This window comes from Poecilia reticulata, linkage group LG20, assembly GCF_000633615.1.
Source record: "Poecilia reticulata strain Guanapo linkage group LG20, Guppy_female_1.0+MT, whole genome shotgun sequence".
Taxonomy (NCBI): domain Eukaryota; kingdom Metazoa; phylum Chordata; class Actinopteri; order Cyprinodontiformes; family Poeciliidae; genus Poecilia; species Poecilia reticulata.
Window position 1 is genome coordinate 23,645,412 of NC_024350.1, and position 22,730 is coordinate 23,668,141.

General features: G+C 38.5%; 1 protein-coding gene and 1 long non-coding RNA gene across 2 annotated transcripts in view; one reads left to right on the forward strand and one right to left on the reverse strand.

The window, feature by feature from the left end:
- The window catches only part of LOC108165717 (uncharacterized), a 47,095-nt gene extending 42,329 nt beyond the window's left edge, over positions 1–4,766 (forward strand). Inside the window, exon 5 of the long non-coding RNA XR_001776056.1 lies at positions 4,308–4,766. This is a non-coding gene — a long non-coding RNA (uncharacterized LOC108165717). The remainder of the gene's footprint in view (positions 1–4,307) is intronic.
- Positions 4,767–10,385: 5,619 nt separating this feature from the next.
- insig1 (insulin induced gene 1) lies at positions 10,386–17,912 on the reverse strand. Its single transcript, XM_008396750.2, has 7 exons — positions 17,808–17,912; positions 16,668–17,012; positions 16,228–16,575; positions 14,173–14,297; positions 13,780–13,946; positions 12,993–13,092; positions 10,386–11,806 (listed from the first exon to the last, which is right to left on the reverse strand). Exons 2-7 carry the CDS (start codon positions 16,723–16,725, stop codon positions 11,777–11,779), a joined length of 828 nt encoding a protein of 275 aa, XP_008394972.1. The 5' UTR covers positions 16,726–17,012; positions 17,808–17,912; the 3' UTR covers positions 10,386–11,776.
- Between the last annotated feature and the right edge of the window lie 4,818 nt (positions 17,913–22,730).

The window sequence follows — 22,730 nt, forward strand, 5'->3', positions numbered from 1 at the left end:
CGAATCTCTCCTGGTAGGATTGTCGTATACGTCAGTACTATGGAGTACTACAAAAGGTGACGCGCAGGAGGAGGATTTGTGAATGGACGCCGTGATGTGTGCCAGCTCACTGATCAGAGGGCGGTGGGGACCTTCTGCAGATGCGGCCCCACCGTCCCCGTCCCCCCCTATCCACCCATCCCTCCTTCTTCCCGGTCATCATCCTTGCCTCCAGATGAATGGGGGTCCCCTAAGATATCGGCTATGTCACCATCGCAGGGGTCGCACCAAATCCTCCAGCTTCCTATGTCCTTTCAAAAACCTGAAAGCACGTCTCTTCTATTTGATGATCCTGTATGATTTTTTCCCCCCTCCCTTTTTCACTTTTTTTAAGGTCTGGAAGCCGGCTGCCCCCTGTTTTTTTTTTCTTTCTTTCTTTTCTTATCCTGGGTCGCCCAAGAGCATGAACATTGACATAGAAAATATTAGAAGCTAAGAGTGGGTTAAAAGACGGGATGTAAGAGTGGAAACAGAAACAAAAAAAGTCAGTCGGTAACTGACACATTTTTAAGCTGAGATTTACACCTGTTAAAATGTGAAAATAAGACAAAACAAAGGAGATCTGAAAGGGAAGTTAAACATCGTAAAGCAATCCAGATGCTTTGAGTTCTATTAAGCAGTTAATAATTGAATCTTATTGCATGGGTTCTCCAAATTGCCTAAATTATGATGACCCTTTTTTGACTAAATATTTGCCTTTACACGAATCATTTCCCCTTTTATTTATTCCTCGCACATTGCACTGCAGCTACATGATGTCTATATAATTTGTTTGTATTTTTATTTTCTTTTTTTTTTCGTAATTTCATCGCGATTACAGAGAAATCCTCTAGAGTCGCCACGCTGTGGACTTTGTATCTGTGGAATCTTCTGCTTTTAGCCCTTTATAGGTTTTAATAAGTCTTAATCCGTCTGATCGTTGTGGCGTAGATAAGTCTCATTTGAATTGAGATTGTTCTTTTTTTCTTCTTCTTCTTCTTCTTTTACTTCTTCTACTTCTCTCAACAGAAGCCTCAAACGGGGCTTAGCGCAAACAACTACCACCCTGAGCGCAATTAGGGCCTCAGCTACATTAGATGAAGGCTAATTGAATGCAGCCTGAGTTTCCATCAGCGAAGCTCTGAAAGCTGCACGAATGTGGGCAGCAATCCCCGTCTGATGGTCAATAATTGCTTTTTTTTTTTTTTTTTAAAGTGTATGTGTTTATTTTGTGATTGATCAAGTTATTGAAGGGTTCCACTCCTCTCCTTCATCGTTTTGGAAAGAAAGCGTGTCACAAACTAAAGTCACAGTTTTACAAACTAGCGTCAGTCGCTAGTTTACGTAAAACTGCGACTTTATATGTATTGAGTCATAAATAAAATTTGCACGAATGAAATGATACTGAACCCATAGGAATCAAACTGGATTTCATGAATAAATTGCACCTAAACGAAAAGCATAAATATGCGAGTAAGTAAATAAACTCTGTACACAAATAAACAAAGATTGCTTGCAGTGAATTAATGCATAAGTAAATAAATTGTCCCGCATTTATTCCCCCCAAAATAATCTGTCTTGTTTTATTTTTATAAGTCAAACGTACGTTCAAATCTCTCGTCTTTTAACCCACATGCAACTTTCTAAGCAACAAAGAAGTATTTCATGAATGTTTTGCTGTTAAAATAAGATAATAATGACATGAAACGTTTGTTTTTTACATAGACGCACTTTTCTTTTGATCCCCTCCATTAGTATAATGCATATTCATATTCATATTCAAAGAGCAGCTATGTCTGCGATGCTTTACTAGTGCCAGGCCCCTGGCTCGTCCCGTTGAACTACAGGTCTGCAGTTCTCAGTGCGGAGTTTTTACTCCTGACACCAATCAATGCTCTGTCCGCAGTGGCTGTTTCTGTAAGTTTCCAGACTTTACATTCCCATTCTACCCAGAACAAACAAGCCGCCATCCGATTGTTCCAGAGTTACCTGGAGAGGAACAAAAAGAGTTAACTTGCCGACAATTATTTAAAAGAGAGAGAAAAAACAAAGAAAGAGTTGGAAGAAAAGAGCGTGCAATGCCAAAAATCATCAAAGCAGCAGCACCTGTGCGCTGTAGTTTGCGTTCATCCCTCAAAAGTTGTGGATCTTCCACTCTCTTGTGCGGGCCAAATCTGGGATGTTTTGGATTTTTGACATGCCAGGGAGGGAGGAACAAGTGGGAGATGGACAGGTGGAGAGCACTTGCTGCAGAGTAAACACAGATTTCTTGCTCTGAGAGTTTAACCAGCCTCTATACAAGGAAAAATGCAATAACATGAAACTCGCGTAAAGTTGACAGAGAGCCTTTTCGACTTTCTCCTGACGGGTGCGTGCAACACAAAACACAGTCAACGTTTGTCGCGCAGCGTGACGAGTCCTTTTCTAAAAAGAAAATCGCTCAAACATGAGCCTGCAAAAGAACGCACAAAAAACGAGACCCCGAAAGTGAGTTTTAAAAGTGTACCTGAAGTTGAAAAACCTTTATGTAAACTTTAAAAAGCATTGCTTTATCTACATTTTTTTATGTATTTATTTTTTTTAAAGGCGAGAAAACAATTTAAGCTATGTCCTTGCGCTCAGCTCCCAGCTTTAATTATAGATAAAGGAGGTCAGCCAGGAGCGGTTACCCGACCCCTCTTCCTGTGTGGCACCGCGCCCTTTGCAGTCAAACTCGCCAAAATAGTGCCGGACTCCCCTGAAAGTGCCATGTGCGCCCAAGTTCCTTTCTCCCCTTCCCTCCCACGCTGCCGCACCTGAGTTGTTTTTACCCCCCACATCGCGGATATGTTGTGAATTTGTCACTTATCGGGAGCACGGGCTCGTCGGGCTCGTCAGCACCGCAGCACTAACTTTCAGCCATGCCAACTCTGAACGTTTCTCAGCTGAGAAGCTCAAAGCAGGTCTGCCCACACACACACACACAGAGTAATCAGTACATGGCAAACACTGACCTTTGTGGGTGAAGCTGCAAGCTTTGACTAGGTCATTAAGTGTCCATTGATTTACATTATTCAAAATGACAACACAGACTTATTGTGGAAGCCTTACAAATATTTAGAATGTGCTCTGTTCTCACTTATAACTAATGCTAAATATGTATTTTACTGGGGCTCATTTTGGGATAACCAACATAAGGTACTAATGCAAGGAACGGAAACGACACAGAAAATATTTAAATAGAAATCTATAGGGTGGTGTGAATTTATGTCCAACCCTTATATTCTCGTTCCCCACACATAAAATCCAGAGCAACAGCTTGTCCTAAAAATCCACCTTTTCAAACGGAGTCCGCCTGTCATTGAGTTCATGTCAGTATACCTACTGCTGGTCCCTTACGACCTTGGAGGTTCATTAGAGAACAGGCAGGCACTCGGATCCAAAACTTTTTTTTTTTTTGCCAACGTACGAAACATTATTCCTGGTCTAAAACATCCAGAACACTGTCTCATCATGACTAAACACAGTAGTGGCAGTATTATAATGTTTATAATGTGGGGATGCTTTTCTCTTGCAGTCAGTCCAAAAATACTGAAAGAAATCCTGCCAGAGGCTGCAAAAGACTGCAGAGTAAACATGAAGCCAGACCAAAGCGTGTTCAAGAGTTAGAATGGTCCAGTCAAAGTCCTGACTAAAATTTGATTTCGAATGTGTAAGGCTCAGATATTGTTGTTATCATATGCTTCTCTGTCTAGTTTGACTGAGCTTGAGCTATCTGGGCAACAATTCCAGTGCCTAAAAAATATCCTAAAAAATAACAGCAGCTGTAGTTACAGGAAAGGCAGTTCAACAAGATGTTGGGAACTTAACATAAATGTATGTATGTCACACTTGTCCTCAAATCAAAAATCATCCATCCTTTTAATTTCCTTTTGCAATTGTCCTCTACTTTGTGTTGGTCTAGCACGTTAAATTCCAATAAAAAAAACAAAACAACTTCTCTCTCTTTTATTCTTTGCTTTCTGATTTCTTCTAAAGTAAATTTTGAGCTTGTCGACCCGCGTTCTACTATTAACCTTTCTGTCGTTGAGTTCCTAAAATTGGTCGACTTCGAGACAGATAGTGGAATGGATCTTGATTTATTCCATTAATTTTCAACGTCATTGGCCTGGCTGATATCGCAGAGTCCGATCGGTGCTGTGAGATGCTCTAGGTGTGTTTAATTTACACTGGCAAGAATTTGCTTGGATGGCATGCATAATGTGGCATCACTACAGGTTTACGCTGTCATTTTTATTATTGTCCTGCAGAAGGAAGAGGAGGAAAGCAACATGGATGTGGCTGAGCTCGCTGACTGAACTGATAAATCCTCCACTCCACCGTGATGATCACGACGATGGCTGTTTATCCTTTTAAAGTTGATGCTGTATCAGTGTTTTTTTTTTTTTTTGTTTGTTTGTTTTATTTATTTTTGGGTAATTTACCATGGAGCAAAGCAGGAAAAGTGGAAATAATGGCCTCTAAAAATGCTGGAAAAGAGGTGTGAACGGATCATTTACCCTGCAGACAGGGGTACACAGAGAAGCCAAAGAGCAGCCTGAGACTGCCATTTGAATGGGATCTGAGACGTAATTTGATCTAAAATGGACTCCAGTCATTCACCCTCCTCCCTCTCTCCCATGGCATCAACTGTAATTCATTATTCCTGGCCGGCACAGGCAATGAGCGAGGGCAAAGGACAGGAGTGGACTCTGCTCTGGTGTAATGAAGACTCAGTAGACCTAAACGGCCCCCTTCCTCACTTTCCTCCCCTCTCTCCCTCCATCACTTATACATACACGCAATCTTTCATTATCTATCAGAGGGAGCAGCACATTAATGCTGCCGAAGACCTTTTGGCGGAGAAATAAGAGTGTGCAAGGATTTTCTCCACTCTCAATCTATTTCATTGACCTTTTCCATCATGCATGTAACTCAGCTTGCCCGCTGCAGCGCCAGATAAATATTCCAACAATAATATTCCTGCTGCCACTTAATAATGCATCTTTTTCAAATGCAAAAATGTATGCTCATCAGACTTTAAGGAAATTATATATAAATCTTTTAAGTTATCAATGTGCTTTCTTCACTCGGACATGCAATTTTAACACTTTAGAGCTTATTTTCTCAGATTACAGAAGAGCACTCATTTTATGATTTATAAAGACAAAGAACACTTGAATTATAAGAAAAAAAATGTTGAAGAACTGCTGGTTTGAGAAAGCTTTTTTAAGACATTTCAGTTCCCTGTCCCTCCACTAGGGGTCCACCGATGTCTTGTCCAGATTGGCTGAGAGGATAAACACTGTCATCTGGTGGTAACATGAAAGACAATTTCTTCACTTTATTTGGAGGCAAAGCTTCCTTATAATATGTAGTTTGTGCTTTATTGCAAAAAACATTTTTAGATGGATTTTGAGAAGTTCTCAAAAGCACGGTGGGTTAAAAGAAAAAATGTCGAGTGGAAGGTTTTCAAGAAAAGGTCACAAATTTGTGACCAAAGCTGATTTAAAGCATTCATTAAATTAACTTACTTTTTAAAACTTACTTGAAGTGACGTAGAATGTACACTTAATAATGTGTGAGTTTTAAGAGTTGTGAGTTGTTTTCCACATATTTTATATATGTTTATATAAAACATGTTTTATATAAATATGAAAGTATGCCTACGGAGTTTAGTACTCACGTTAGGGATCTTTAGCTTTACTCTCCCTTGTGTCACACAAGGGAGAGAAAAACAAAAGTTAAACTATGGATAAAAAAAATCTGTTCACTTTTTAATGTATCACCATAACATGCCACTTTATTTTTAAAGCACGTAAAATATGACATAGCAGCTGAAGTGCTGCACAAAAGTAAAACAACAATAAGATAATTATGAGGAAACAGAACAAATATTACAACTACTAGTGTTAATATGTGTTAAACTCAATTTAAATGACTTTGTGTAGAGGAGAAACATTGAATCTGCTGATAATTTTTGAAACATGTTCACACGTTTCATAAAAACAGCAACTGAAGAGATTCTTATTTAAACATTGTTTTCATTAAGAACCTTTTAAATATCCCTGTGTATTTGCTTTTAATTATTTCTGTCACTTTGTTTTTCTTTATTTTAAACAGTTTTATATATATTTTTTTGTCATGGAACATTGATAGTTTCACATGGGAAAGCTGCTAAGTAATATTTATAGATTTCAATAACTCCTTAATCAAGGCTACTTAGTAAAAATGAACAATGTATATGTTGTGTATTAATTATTATTTACAATTGTATTTGGAATTATCATCTTCCTGCCAAAACACCCAGCTGTGTCCAAGGTTCAACCATCGGAGTCAAAGCCTCACTGTCAGAGGAAATGAAATTGGTCGGGTGTTTAAGAGCAACCTAGGACCCTGAAAGCAGATGAAGATGATGGAACACCACTATCAGGGATTACAATAATGGGAGTTTAACATTACCACTGACTGAGATCGAGCAAGCCAAAGAATAACCACCTGTTGCAATATAGACACCTCTAAGGTCAACAAAGAGCAGCTGTCCACACAAATAAGTCAAATAGTTTCTGGAGAAGCTTGTGTTTTTAATTGAATGACATAATGATTGGACTATTTGGCCACTAAGAAAAAATATTTTCAAGTGTCGAGCTCGGTGGTGGTAGTGTTATTCTGAGGTTCTGTTAAATGTTCTGTGGCCACAAGAGGAAATTGTGAATCATAATCCCTAACAATATATCAAAACTGGCTTTGGATAGCATGAAATCAAGAGATCAAATGTCCAGTAAGAATTTCAGCTGTTTAGTTTTGCAATAACCTGTTATAGAACATTCAACTAAATATCAGCTGGGGTGCAAGGTTATATTTAAACCTGTGTAACACAATAAATTGATAGTTTTCTTTCACAACCATTGAAGTTGTATGTTGCGCTCCTCCAAAGAAGGAGCTCAAACCAATCATTCAAAGCCCAAAAGCAATGTCCAATTCATGCAAACTTCCACCTTCTTTTTCTTCGTTTTCTTTTTACACATTTGTACGTTTTTGTTCATTTATGCGTTGCCTGGTGGATGTTTCTATCTTGTTGTTGCTGCTTTATTGCAACTCCTTCCCCTCCAATCAATAAAGATTGATCTCACCTCAGCTGGGGCCATCTGGATGAGAGAGACCGTTCGAATAACTGACTCCATTCCGTATTTGTTTCAAAACAATAGGTTTTTTTAAGACATAAAAGTGAAGTGTGAAATAAAACAGTCAAAGGCAGATCTACTTTCAGAGCTAAAGGGTTAAAGCCACCAGAATGCAACTCGGGTCGGTGTTTGTCTGCCAGGACAGAGCTAGAGAGGGGCAAACCGATAGATCAGATCGGGGCCCAGCCAGGCCCGTCTCAGTGCCCTAGAGGAAGGATCGAGCTTATGAGTGAGGAGGGGGTAGGGTGGTGGTGCTGTTGGCAGAGAGAAGGTGCCTTAATGGAGTCTTTCAGTTTGCTGTGACTGTAAATAAAAAGAGGCTGAAAGTCAGCCAATTACCATTCCTTAGAGGAGGGAGAGAGGGCGGGTGGCGCTGGATCATTGCCACATATATAGATATCTATATACTGTATATGTATACATAGATATCTAGATATATGTCTATATCTAGATATATATATATATATCTATCTATATACAGACAGACAGACTTACATACATAGATACCTAGATAAATAGACAGAGGGTTTATTCAGACTAGCTTCCAGACATTGGCTGCTCTCCCAGAAATGTCCCCCCAGTGCAAAAGGTTAACTGTCAGTCCCCCACTAGGTATAAATAGAAGGCTGCCCTGCAGAAAGGCGTGTTCTGGGATGGGGCAGACAGAGGCAGGAAGAGCAGGAGGGGCAGTCTCTTATGATCCTAGTGACACACAAGTGGGAGGGCAGCAGTTTCAGGTCTATTTGGCTCATTGGTGATGGTCCCACAAAGAAGAGGAAGGAGAAGGAAGATGCAGCCAAAGACATCATGGTGGCTTTGGGGACTGACAGAGCGCAGGGACAAAAGAGCGTCCTCATCCATTGAGCTTCGCCGTGGCAGCAGAGACAGTCACCAGCTCCCCAGACAGCTTAATTCTGATATAGACTGAGACTTCAGTAAATTCAACGAGCTATAGTAAAAACTGTTTGGGTTAGTGGTGTTTTCACCAACAATGGAAGAGGTGTTTTTTTTTTTTTTTGTCTTTTAACTTTTATTTCAGAAACTGTTTAAAATCAGTGAGTTGCAAACTGTAGCTGTTTTGTATAGCTCACCACTAACGGGATTCAATAAAAGCTTCCCTGTGTAACATTTGTGGTGTAAATGGTTCCATTGTTCTGAAGGACAAGATGTGTTTTTCATAACTTGTGAAACTAAAAATCTTTGACGTGCAAGCAAAAACTCATAACTGCTTTGTAAGGAGAAGGATGTGATTTTTGATTGTTTCTATGAAAAATAGAATAGTGTAAAGAGCCTGAAGGCGAACCTACACCCCAACCTGAAGTCTTTTGCCGTTTTCCTTCATGTAGCTGCAACCGCGTCTTTATTTTATCAACTCTGGCCAAGTTCCGTTTCATGACGCTGCCACCACCATGTTGTATTGAAATTTTTTACCAAACATGTATGCAAAGAAAAACGTTCAGGTTTGGTCTCATCTGACTAAATCTCCTTCCTCCACTTTCTGTGCCCAGGTCTGTGGAGAACTACAGACGTGGTTTTCTTCTAGCAGGTTTGTGAAGTGCATGACTTAATAGTTATGCTGTTGGAAGATTTATCAATCTGAGCTGTGAATCTATGCTTCTTCTGTACAAGCCCATGAAGTCTGAACTATCTTTTGTTAAATAGTGAAGATGAGGTGAATTTTCAAGGTTTACTGGCACTGAGAGTGGTGATTAATTTGGAAAGACAGATTATTTTACTACAATACAAATTAATATTTTACTTCATTTTAAAGAATCAACTTATCTTATAGTATTTTTTAAATAAGAAAATGCACTCAGATCACCATTTAAAAAATAATCTGATGTAAAATTCAATTATTAGGTAATTACGAAAAGAGCAAAGTGGTGTGTGTAATTTGTAGAACCACAATTATTAGACGGTATCTGCACCATACAAGAAATCATCTGAGCATGTTAAGATTATTGTACAAAAATGTCTTTTGCATTCCTTGTTCATGTGTGTGATTTTATGTCTATTATGTTCGAAATAATAAAAATAATAATCATGACTTTTCACTTATGTCATCAGATTTTTGTCTAAAATTATTGGGTGAAAACTACATTTTCTGCTTACTTTATTTTCAGTATTAAATTGTTCAAATATAAAAAACTCATTCTTTCAACCCTTCATGATTCTAATGACAACACAGATATTGTCAGGTTTTTTTTTATTTTTCACTTGAACTCAAGGTAGCAAAAAAAAAAAAACCACACATCGCTCAAATTTAAGACAGAATTAAAACACATCAAAACAAGGTGATATGCCACAAGAAAAAAAAAATACAATAAATAAAGCTTCCTCTCTTGTTTAGCATACCTGAATTAATGCAGACTCCACTTGGAGCGGTCTGCCACCAAACACATTTAAAAAGAAATATATCAGGTATCCTTAGATAATGCTACACAATGAACTTCAATCAACAGTTTGACACAACATAGAATTTTTTTTTATCTCGTCTCCAGTGAGAGTCACTGGTGTTGACTCCAAAGGCATGAAATCTGACAAAAAAAAAAAAAAAAAAGACGACGTTATTGCTTTTTTTTTTTGTTTTTCTCCAAGCAACTCACACTGCATGTACACAGATTATTTCTAAGCCTTTTGTCAAGAATAATAATAAATAAGAATAATCGGCTCATGTGTGGTGTGATTGCACTTAATCCTCTTGACCCCTAAACACTAAACATACTGTCGGTCTAGTGTGGCAATACCTGTGTGATTACATCGGCAGAATGCTTTTACACGTACAAGCACTAATGACAATATCTCTACACAAAGGAGGAAACTAAACCCTTGTAGTGACAAAAGCACTAAATTCTATAAAACACAGGCAATCACAGATTGCAAATCTTAAGTAATAATGTCTCGCCCACACATTTGATCGGTGCATGTTCCCAAACTGTTGAAGTGAGTTTTTTTAAAGATGTGACTGGGAAAATGAACGTGATCACATGATTCTACGAGACATGTAGCTCCTAAAGGTTATATACTAATGGGACATTCTCCTTTCCTTTCAACTACAATCCTGTTTTTTTTGTTTTTTTGTTGCCCGGATCTAAAACGATAGAAAATACAGTCTGTAAAAAAATAGATATTGTACTGACAACCAATTGCAAGTCAATATTGTACTTTTTTTTCTTTTTTTTTTTTTTTTTTTTACAAGCAAAACATAAAATCAAAGAAGACGCTGTCAAGTTTTGCATGAGGTGCCCCAAATGTCTTGCAGTGTACCTCTTAAACACAAATGCATGTGCTTATACTCTCTTAGTATAGAGTATTCTGAACAATGGCACTTTTTACATACCACCATTTTGCTTTTCATTTCAACTATCCACTTCTACATAAACCAACACTGTGGGAAACCATTTGCTTTCCTCTGAAATCCTGAAAACAAATGCAAAGCTCATCTTCATTTTTACTGGAACTAACCAAGCAACAAGCCCGTTTTGCCATTTGCAGAAAAGCTAAGCAAATTTATTTATTTTTGCTCCCCATGTTCAAAGCGCAATTTCCAAATAAGAAACTCTTAGAAAAGTCCAGCTGCAGATCTGCAACCCTGCGAGGTCTGATGCAAGAAATAAGCAATCCTGCAACTATTTACTCATATCGCATCTAATCTGCAAGGCCTCGTATAAAAACTTTGCTCCAACTTTGATGAGGTGAGGGAACTGGAGCTTATGAATTGCATTTACAATTAGGAGGCTCTTGAAAATTTAAAGCAAGTCTAAATTAACTGTACATTAAAATTCACCTTTGAGAAATCATGTGGGGTTTTTTGTGCGTTTTTTTTTTTACATAGACAATTTAAAGTAGTTCAGCTAAAGTTAAAGTTTGAAAGAAAGCAAATAATTTCCCAAACTATTCCTCAAGAACCGAAGAGCCTAAATCTGAATCCCACATGCGTCTGCTAGTTCAGTGAAAACTTTCTAAAAATAAATACTTTAATTTGGTTTGATGGGGAACATGCAATATCGCTGAATACAATTCTATGAAAGAGTGAAGACAGGCGTGTCCCCACTCAGACTAAGTTTCCCTTTTATGACCATATTACAGTCAGGTTTAAAAAAAAAAAAAAGAAAATCTCAAGACATCTTTGCAAAATCGTCAAGTCTTTTCTGCTAAGACCGTACTACATCCACGCTCAAACACTCGCGCACACAGGAGTCCACTTCATGAAACAAAATCATTGTGTGTCCATTTGTCACATGAGACAATGAACAACAAAATCAAAACAAGGCCAAGTCCATCCTCCAGTTTAGTGCGAAGGATGCCTTAATGCTAATGGAGGACATCGGGAATGGCGATTCATTTGGCTGCAAGAAGATTCGAAGGGCATGGCACGTTAGCTGATGGGGCAGAATTGACCTGTACTTTGTTATTAGAACAAAGGATGGAGTCGAAAACAAGGAGTCGGTTTTTCTCAGGTTATCCTTCTCATTCTTCCTTTCCTGTTAATCCATTTCTGCTTAAAATGTTCTTCACTTAAGGTCTTCCTCTATAGCACTTGTGCAGTTCACAGTTCAGTCCATGTGAGGTTTCTCAACGCCACCCTGAGGAAAGACGAAGGTGAAAAGCAATCAGCTGAGACGAAAAACACAAACTCAAATACACGAGTAGAGACATTGAAATGTATCAAAGTCTATGACTAATGTCACTTTTCAGTCATAGGCTAATGTTGTGCGTTTGGCTTGCAAAATTATATATACGAATTTTCGATTAAAATATACAGGGCTAAAGGATAATGTTGTATTTTAGAACTTTATAGTCTGGATATATATTAGAAAAATAGGCTTACATATGAATCTTAATAAAGATGCTCTGAAAACAACAACAAAAAAAAATGGTGGCGCAAAAAACAACAACTTAATTCGCCCCCTGATCCTTAGCCGAAGCACCAGAAGGAGAAAAAGGGGGAAAAAAACAACAACAAAAAAACTGCAAACTAAACCCCCACGTTCAGACTTGTGCCAGCATTCCACAGGCCTCATCGCAAACAAAAACAAGCAGCGAATGACCCTCTGGTCAGCCGAGTCCTGACTAGCTCTCAGCGCCTCGCAGCGACTGTGAAAAACAAGAGCTCTTAATCTGCTTTCACGCTCTCGCTGAGTCAAACTGAGGGAGTGACGGGACTCTTACTTTACAGACAGAATGAGGTGAGGCTTCCAGGCACTAGCTTAATGAAGACATCAAAGCTGACTTGATGGGATAATTATGACAGAAAAGCAAGGGGGGTTGGGGGGGCATGCAATGCTGTTTGCAAAAAATTTAAACCAATTCACAATTTTATTTGCGAGCGAGCTCTGTGGCTCTGCTATATAATTGCTAAAAAAAACATATGTGGCGAATAGGAGCCCTTTAAAAGTCTTTGTTTTTATTAATGAATGGCATGGAGGCTGATGGAGATACATGGAGTGGAGTTATTCTGAGCAAATACAGCAGAATAAAAGCGATCTCAGAATTTCAGCTTGGTAGTCAATGTGACGTATTCCACTAAAACATCTGGAGCGAAAAACTACTTTGACAACCAAGTGGCCTCTGATTGGTCAATGGGATTGATACAGATAATCAATAGCAGAAACAAAGGGTTCTCATACTTTTATCAAAGGCAGCTTTATTGATCTAAGAACAACCAACATTCTTAAACTGTGTGATGTAAGTGTTACGTTAGGCATCAGTTTGCAAGTTTAACCTTTCGTACAGAATTAAATACCCAAAAGAAAAGGCAGCAAATGTTACCATGGCCAGTTGCCGTCCGATGTTGCCCACAGTGACACCGCCTGAGAAGAATATGCAGGGGAGCCAGGAGCGCACATACAGGAAGTCTGGAGATGTGTACCTGAAAAAGAGGAATAAAGCGGATTATTAAATAACTGTTAAGGCTTTTAGAAAAACTTAAGATTTTATAACTGAGCAGTTCTGGATTTAGAAAGCATTTAAATTGCAGTAAAACGGTCCACAGACCTTTTTTTTGTTGTCCTTTTTTGGCTAAATTTGATAAGCAGATTGGGGCAGTTAAGTACAAAAAGTTTCGAAATTGCGATTACCCAACTACAATGCCTCATACAGTGTAGGTTTCAGAAAATGTTGTTGATGGAGGATTTTAGTTAATGTCTGAAACCCCTATTTGAGGCTAAAATATGCACTTTTACAAATTTACAGAGGGACTGGAAAACACTTACGGGGGATGTTTGATTTTAATGAAATAGATACATAGTTTTAAGTCAGTTTCACTAGCAGATTTCTTTTGAAGATGTGCCGGAAAGGCATGGATGTCAGGTGATAAATACCTTTATGGCTTTATTGCTCCCCTTCATTTGTAGTCTGTCAGAACGATGGTGTGTATATGTTTGTATATTATATATTGAGTAGGTTAATAAGAGAACATGTAGTTTGAAAAAGTCCTGCAATTATAGCTTAAGCATGTGCGACTATATATAAAATTTTACTGTCAGCTTAAATCCCCCAGGTTTCCTGTCTCTGGACCAACAAGTACAACACTGTGAGCGAAAACTGGTTGACTCACTGATACACTCCGTTGTAGACCAGCAGCTGTGTGATGACGGTAGCCAGGAAGGCGGTGGTGATGCCCAAGCCAAAGCCACTTCTGGAGCGGTCAAACGTCCACCACAGGCCCAAAGACAAGGCGGCCAGGGTCAGGGAGAGCTGAACATTGTTGGCGAAATCTAGTTTCTGGGTTAGCGTAAGTTAAGGGCAAAGTCGAACGGATTGACGTCAGAACGGGAGGATGTGTAGGACTGTGATCTCAAGCAAATATTTGTCTGGCCGATTGTGACCGAGTTCCATCAATAACAAATGTTAAAGTCGGTCGTTGTGTCCAAACCGTAACCTCTGCAGGAATTTACTACAACTTTTGAGAAGAACTTGGCTTGGGAATCAGGCCTTTGAGAAAGGATACAACACTTGCGTGGTTGATTCCGACAAACACTGCGATACATCTCATCACACTGGCCCACTCTCTCTTGAACTTGTGCGGCTCACCCAAATGGCTGTCGAGGCAGGGATAGAGAAGGCCGATAACAGCTGCAACAAAAAGAAAAAGAGGAACAAACAGGTCTGAATTATACAAGATAAGCAGAAAATTGTGTGACCCACAGTGAGCCAATCCTGAGAAAGCTGGGAAAGATTATCTGCTGAACATGGTTTTGTTTTACTTAGTGACTCATTTGCACTCATGCAGGGCACTGTGAAAGTATTCAAATCCTTTAACTTTTATATTGTTATATTATAGCCTGTAATGCATTTTATTAAGATTTTATTACAAAGATCAATACAAATTGGAGGATAATGGTGAAGTGTAAGGAAAACAAGACCTAGTTTTTCCAAAATATCTGAAATATCTGAACTTCAATATCTTCCTTCATTTGTGAGAGCTCAACAAAATACAGTGAAATTTGTAGCTAAAATGTGCCAAAAATATCAAGTTTGAACTTCACTGTTTCTGTGGTTAAAAACTGAACAAAATTCATTTCATTATACTTACACTCTGTTTCAAGAAGAATAAAAAGACACAAATTAGGAATTGACAGAGTTAAGAAAAGAATGAAATACACAAGGAAGAAAGTGAGGAAAGAAAAAAAAACAAAGGACAAAATGAAGTCAGGAAGTAAGGACAACTTTTCAACAACACTATAGGAACTCACATGGCGTAAACAACACGTGAAATAAACACAACACTGTTAAAGATTTTATCAGGCTATGTAGAAAACCTGCCAACATGTCGCTGCACACTGTCTGACAGCTGGCTAAAAGAAGGCTCTTGCACTTTTACCTCACAAGACAAACATCTGGTGCTAGGGAATTATTTGTCTGTAAACTAAACTAACTGGATTAACATGAACCCTGGATGTCAAGGTAAGGCGGTCTGGAAACCAGTGTTGACAATCTACAAGTTCTGTGAACCCATCAAATTAACTAGCTAATATAGTTGTCTTATGTGTATCTATATTAAAAAATACTTTGTTATACTATATAATTGTTATATAATATATTGTTATATAATAGTTTGTTATTCTGGACAATAAACAAATAACCCTGAAAACTGATAGTAAATTTAGCTGATATTTATTTTCCATTTTGTCTTAGGTTTATGTACTAAACCAAAATGACACCAAATATATTTTCAAGATAAATTTAATATAGCTGTCTTAATCAATAGCTTACTGTTAAGCATCTAGCCCATGGCTGGTCCTAATTAACTAGTTCACACAAAGGGAATCTGGAAATCTCCAACATATAACCACCTGTGCATTTCTTTATGTCACAAACTCAGCCTAATTTATAATAACAACCTTTTACAGCATGGAAGACTTAACATTTATTAAAACAGAAATGTGTAGCCAACATATGTTAAGGAAAATTTGTTTATTTCTGCTTGTTATTTTAGATTACATAACCCCATGTATAACCGTTTTAATGGCTTTTATTTAATTCAACGCATTACACAGCAGCTGCCTTTTCCTATAATTTCGTGAAAGGAAATACAAAAATCGCTTTCAAGGAACTATGAAGTTAAATAAAAGACAAAAAAAAAAAATCTCCATCATTTTTTGTTTCATTTCTCTTTCTGCCTTGCAGCACATGGGGGGAGGAGCCAAACACGGATGTGTCCGGGGTTTTCAGGGAGGGCCTTCAGCTCACCCGTTATGACATCAACCAATGAGCGCACACCTCACGTAGTGAGTAGCCAATCACAAGGCAGGCATCTCTATTACGCGTCTATACTCAGGTTTTTTGATAACAAGCTGGTTGACATACCAAATTTAGACTGTAGCTTGTGGATGATAACCTTATGTATCTGCAAGCAAATGAACAACAGAAGGAAGCGCCCTACTCGCTCAATACATTATTAGTTTTTCTTCATGTATAAAGGCTAATGTATCATTTTGTCCCCAAGTTAGCAACCACTGACACACGGTAGGAAAGTGTTTTATAAAGCGAATGGCCCACTCACCAGCTCCTGTCCCGCAGCATGGGGGGATCCACCAGGCAGATGACAACAGAGTTGTCATCACCTCTTCGGGAAACAGAGTGACATTTCTCTGTATCTGCAGCAAGTTGAGCACCAGCGCCAGAAATGCCCCCACTGTGAAGAGGACCAGACCCCTCCGGATGAGGTTGGCGGTGCGGACGTCGTGCAGGGAGCCGTAGGCGCTGCCAAGCATCGCGGTGATGATGGACATCATCTCTTCAGCTTTGGAAGCGAACCAGTTCGCTCCGGACGAATGCTTGGTCTCAGCCTTCGGTGAACAAGAGCAGCTCCAGCAGTGGTCGTCTAGTCTGGGCATTTGGCACTTTTGCTCTATTTGTCATAAATAGACAGATAAGTTTATTAGGGTGATGCTAAAAAAAAAAGGATTGAAGTGAGACTAGTCAGGATTCTGGCCCCCTTACCTTGCTCTTTAGACGGTTTCAGAGTCTGATTCAAACAGAAACCTCCACGCCTGCTCATGCAGCCAGGATCCCCCCCCCCGCTTTGTTTTCCTGCTCTCTACAACAGTCACACAAATGACGTTGTTTTGTTCATATCTTCTTCGGTAAACACGCCGTGTTGCTTCATTCAGCTAGTAAAGAAGGGCTGATCATTCCAACGAGAACAGCAGCTTCCTCTGCAGAAAACAATCTCAGCTGTGTCGGGTGAGAGTCGGCAGCCAATCGGAGCGCGGCGGCTGATATGACGTGACGCCTCTGCCCCGCCCCTTCGTCCGGTGCAGACAGACGCACAGAGATTAGGTGGTTCTGGGACAGAAGTGAAAGTAGAAACTGAGCAATTCTTTTAAAACCTTGACTTCCAAAGAGAGGCATTCATCAAAAACCTCGCTGTGTTTCACAATCAGACGATAACCAGCAGGGTTCATTTTTACCCATTTAGTTGTAGTTTAATGACAAAAATATATTTTAGTTTTGGTCCCAATTCAGTCATTTTTTAAATTATATTTTTATGATAAAAAATATGACCGTCACTGCCCATTTTAAGGACAAAATTCCACATCCCAAGATCCAGATCATGTCTAAAATTGCACCTGGCATTTTGCTGGTAGTGGCCCATGTGGAAGTGGCACTCTGTTGCCTTATAAGGGCTGAGCTGCAGTGCCCCAGGAACTAGGGCACTTACTTTGAACCACCTCCAAAGCGGTTCCCTAATTTCTTTACTCCAGGTGAAGCACACAAACTATCATGGCCTTTCTTCATCAAGAATGAAATCTTGAATTATTGGCCAGAGACCTGAACAGAATTATTAGAGTAATACAGCTACCCAAACCTCTCCAACCCCATTGTGGGTGGTGATACCATGGATACACACAGTACCCTAAATATTCCCTGAAGGTTCTCTGAAGGATAGGCTCAACATCACAGTGCGACCTTCTGAAGTATCAGGTGAGCCGTTCTTTTTGCAACTGTTATCTTCAAAGGACCTTCGGGGAAATGTTTCATGAATGTTTCCCAAAAGTTACTGCAATTTTCACAATGCAACATCAAAGTATTTGAAATTATAATATAACTGGAAAAAAATAGATACATGAAAATGTTTACCAGGCAGCTAATGATCTTGTTGCGATGGAGAAGGTGACGAAATCCTTAGTTCTTACTTTAAACACAAACTTGCCAGGTTAGCTCTCATTTCATTCACAGGTACTCTTATATATAGGCGGGCACTGGTTAATGGGGTTAGTGGCACAGCTTTTTTTTTCTTCTGTTTTTCACATGGTGCAGGAGTTGTTGAACTTTGGGTCAGTCTGCAGGAGGTGTGGCTTAGGGGTGTGTGGAGTTCTATCACGTCTGTCTGTTATTTTGTTATTTGCATGAGGGTCAATGACCGTCATCTGAGGATCGACAACAACACAGATACATGTTTTTGTGGTGATGTACCTACCCTGTTCCAGAGACAGCAGAACACACATACACACACACTCTGTGCTAAGATCAACCAGTACATGCACGGATATTTCTTTGCCTGTAGATGTGTGTATTATATGTAACACTGATATTAAAATGCTAAAAAAAAAAAACCCAAAAAAACGTTTAGATAAATACGATCCTCACTTCTTTGATGATGTCCTATTAGTTGACTATCCAGGTGGATGTCAAAATCGTGATTAAAAAATAATCCAAATTTCTTTATGCAAGCTTTTGGCACTTTATGAAAAAGAATTATGTATTTAAATCAACAGAGTGGCAAGTCACATTTTTTTTACCGATAGCAAATGAAAGACACAAATACAGAGAGCAAATCATTTTAGATTGTTGGTATATTTCTTATGGCTTCTCATGTCTTATGGAAATACATTTGTGAAATAAGCTTTCTTTTTTTTTTTTTTACTTTGGATTCAAAACTAGTCTTTATACAGCAAAGACTTGTATCCTCCCTTCAGGCCAGTTACAACAGAAGTACAATCTTGTTTTTATTGATGTTTCTTATAGTTTCCCTATTAGGGGGCAGATATAAGAGAAAGAAAGCAACTAGCAAATTAAATCATAAAATGAAAAAAAATATATACATGAAGTCACTTTTTGACTCACAGACCAATAACGCACAAGGGAGACTATTATCAGGTACAGTTTGCTAGTACTGCAACTGCTGGCCTCTGAGGCCACTGGAGCAGTTGTGCTAAAGAAACAAACCAGATGATTTGAGTTTTGTAGCAAGATGGATTATCCTCCTAAAAGTAGGCATCAGATGATGGATACATTGCCGTTACATTGGTTCCATTACATTGCTTCTTGATTCGAAAACCAGCAGGTGATCTTCATCGTGTCTGGATGACTGAACACATGGACCTGGCTCAGTTGAACAGGTGTACCTTTTAATGTGCCTGGCGAGTGTAGAGCGCTTCTGAATGCAGTCTTTTGAATCTTTTTATTTCTCTCTGCAAAGATAAAAATGGTGAAAATGGAAATCGGAAACACAATATGAATTATAAATGCAAGGATCCCTGTTACATTTCTGGGACTTTTAATGTCAGGGTCAAATATTTCAAGCTGTAAATCAAATATAGTCCAATATATAAAAGCCAAAGTGTCCTACTTTGTGTTCCAACCGTGACATTATACATTTCGAAAGATAAAGCAGCTTCAGAGGGAATTTTTTCAAAGCATTGCAGCTTCCCCACTACACATTCAAACTGACCGACTTTAAATTGGATTCACTTGAACAGAATGAGAAAAGCTGTTCTCTAAAAAGGCACCGATAACCGAGTGGTTAAATATAAATGTCACAGTTGCACTCTGCCTGAGCCGTTTTACCATACTGAAGCAAACAAGTCAGGCATGGAAATACGTTGAGGTTGAAAAGTTAGCATTTGTCTCCCCGGTTTCATTTCTGAGACGTCCTGATGTTGGCAGAAAGCGGAATAAATAAACCGTGCAATGGTGAAGAAAATGTTGTTTTCTTTAAACCAGAACAAGTCAACATTTTTTTCAGGCCATTGCTTTAAAAGATGCTTGAATGTAAGATTACTAGTCTAGAGGATATTTGCAAACACTGAAATAACATAGCAGTCCATATATAATGATATCAATCATATTACCACAACCCAAATTACAGGGAGGCCTGTGTTTAATGCATATAAATCGGCATACTCAAAATTTTTCAAAAAAAGAGATTAAATAAAAGATAGAATACAATGAATGTTGTAGGAAGTTAGATTTAGGCTTTGGGATCCACAAGGTGCACTAAAGTTCTATAAGACCCCTGAAGTCCCACCACCACCAAAGTAGTCCAACAATAGTAGTCGTTTCTGCAGCAGGACTAAAGGATTGTCTCAGGGAAGCTGAGTGTGTATGTTTCCCAAATGAATACATTTCTTTTAATGTAATTCTTTGCTATCCAGGTGCCTCTGGATAAAAGCCTACAGCAGTGAGTGTGTGTGAGTTTAAGAGTGTGCAGAGCTCTCCTCTTCTGCAGCAGGAACATGCTCGAAACCCAAGAAGGGATCCACCAACAAAAGGTGAACATGTTGACATTATTCATTTAAACATTGTTTAATGACAAATAAAAACTGGAATTGTGCATGTCTTCAGCTCCTTGCCAATCTTTGTGTCCTCTTTAAATCTTTGAAGATTTTGTTGATACATTTTTAAGTATTTTTATTGGAATGTTATGTGACATAAAAAAAACGAATGCAAGGGAGCATAATTATAAAGTGGAAAGCAAAAAACGACACATTTTTTTCTGTATGTTTTCAAATTAAAATAAACATTTTAAAAATAATGTTACATGCTTAAGTATTCTGTCAGTTTCATGCTATGCTCTTAAATAAAGTCTAAGAAATAAAAATAATAATAAATTGAGTTCATCGGTGTGCAATTCAATCTCTTTTTTGGACTTTTTTTTGGAGAACATTAAAGAAAAAACAGCATTATGTAGACCCAGAGACATATAAGAGTCTGAGATAAAGTTGTGGAGAAATTTGAAGCAGTCAGGTTGAAAAAGAATATCTGAAATCCATTTAATCCGTGACTTGTCACATGTCCACATAAACTGACAGACTAGACAACCAGAGTATTATTCAGAGAAAAAGGTGAGAGGCCTATGCAACTCTGGAGGATCTGCACAGATTCACAGCTCAGGAGAAAGAGTCTGTTGACAAGAAATTATTCATGGACTTACCGTATTATAGACAGGTGGGAAGAATACAATGCTAAAAGAAAGTGATAAGTAGTCTGTCTGAAAGTTAGCCACAAATAGAAGAATGTGCTTTGGTCAGATATAGCCAAATTTGAACTTATTTAACAGCGCAATGCTATGTGTGCTGGAAAACCAACATTGTATATCAAACTGAACTCACCATCTACTGTGAATCATCCTAGTGTAGGCATCATGTCAACTTGTCGTGTGTCTTTTGTAGAGGCAGTGAAACTGATCAGAGTTAAGGGAAAGCTGGAACAGCTAAATAGATGATATACCTGCAGAAAAACATGTTAGATGCTGAAAGATGGATAACAATGGAAGAAAAATTCATCTTCCAACAGGAGAGTGACCCTAACCCCCTTTCTCTTTCTTAGTAATGTGTTTGGTTCTAGTGACCCTGTGCCTGAACCTGTTTGTACCAAAACTTTGTGGCACACTCTTGTGGTACACACTGAGAATATCTGTGTGTTGAACTGATGAACGTAGTTCTTTGTTCTGGTAAATAACTGTAAAAAGCAGCATCATAAAAGAGCAGAAAGTACTCCCAGTTATGACTAATATCTGCTGTTTGCCAACATTGAAGTTTTTCATTCAGCTACTGTGATAACAGAGAAAGAAAGATGGTCCAAACCTAAGCCTTAGGTCAGCGGTTTTCCACAGATTAAAAGGTATGTAGGACCCTGAACTTTGAACTTTGTTATGTATCTGAATTAACATCAAGCTGAATGAACACATTATACAGTGAAAAATAGAGCAAAGCCCAAATCTAGCTTCCTACAGCATTCATTGTATTGGCCTAATGTTTTTTATCAACTCACAAAATCCAATGAAATAAAGTGAAAGTCAGTTTTTCATTGGCCTTATATTTTTAGATCATAGTGATAAATATGAATGAATGTCAAATAATATAAAAATATTATTTTACTTTTGACTTGAATAAAGTGTTTTTTTTGGTTTGTCTTATCAATTCAAGGGTACCAAACCCGCCTCCTCCAGAGAATTGACTCTAAGGAGCTGCATAGAAATCCACTCCTTACATTTCAGATTTTCATTTGTAGAAATTTTCCAACATTCTTTTATTCTTTCAACTTCACAGACATGTTGAAAAAATAAGCATTTATTATGTTCTTATGAATTAAAAATTATTTTGTTTTCTGGTTCTAAAGGGACAAAGCCGGAAAAGTTCAAGGGGTATGAATACTTTTCCAAGTACTTGTAGATTACGTCTAGTGGCATCACTGATAGGACACAAGACGAAACACACGCGTTACATTAGCGAATGCTTTTCCTTAAACCATGAAAGTGACTCGGCATATAGCTCTCAGCAAACCAGCAGTGTTGGCGCTGGCGTCGGGGAGGTCTTCCTCGTATCTGGAGATAAAACAGGATGGTGTATGACACTTCAAATGAAGAGCAGATCAAGCATGTCACAGATTACGCTGTTAGACTCGGAGGGATTTTTCCAATGGGAAAGACGAGGAAGGAGCCTGCTGGAAGAGTTGGCAAATTAATCTATCAAACTCAAGCTTGACAATTTTTCCCCCTCAATCCTCTGTGAAATTATGAAAGGAAACATCCTAATCCACCCTCACCAAGAGTTGATTAAGACGGAAACGGTTGCAGTTACATCCTGTTCATTCCCTTCGCATCATGTGTCAGAAAACATGGCATTTATTCCTCTCTTAACACATTTTGTGGAACCCTTAATTCAGCACGAACCCACTGGTGATGATACATTCATGTAAATATGACACGTGGTTACAATATGTATTTATTTCTAAATGAACGATTAATTTCCCAAATAATGGCTCATCCTTTTTTTTCCT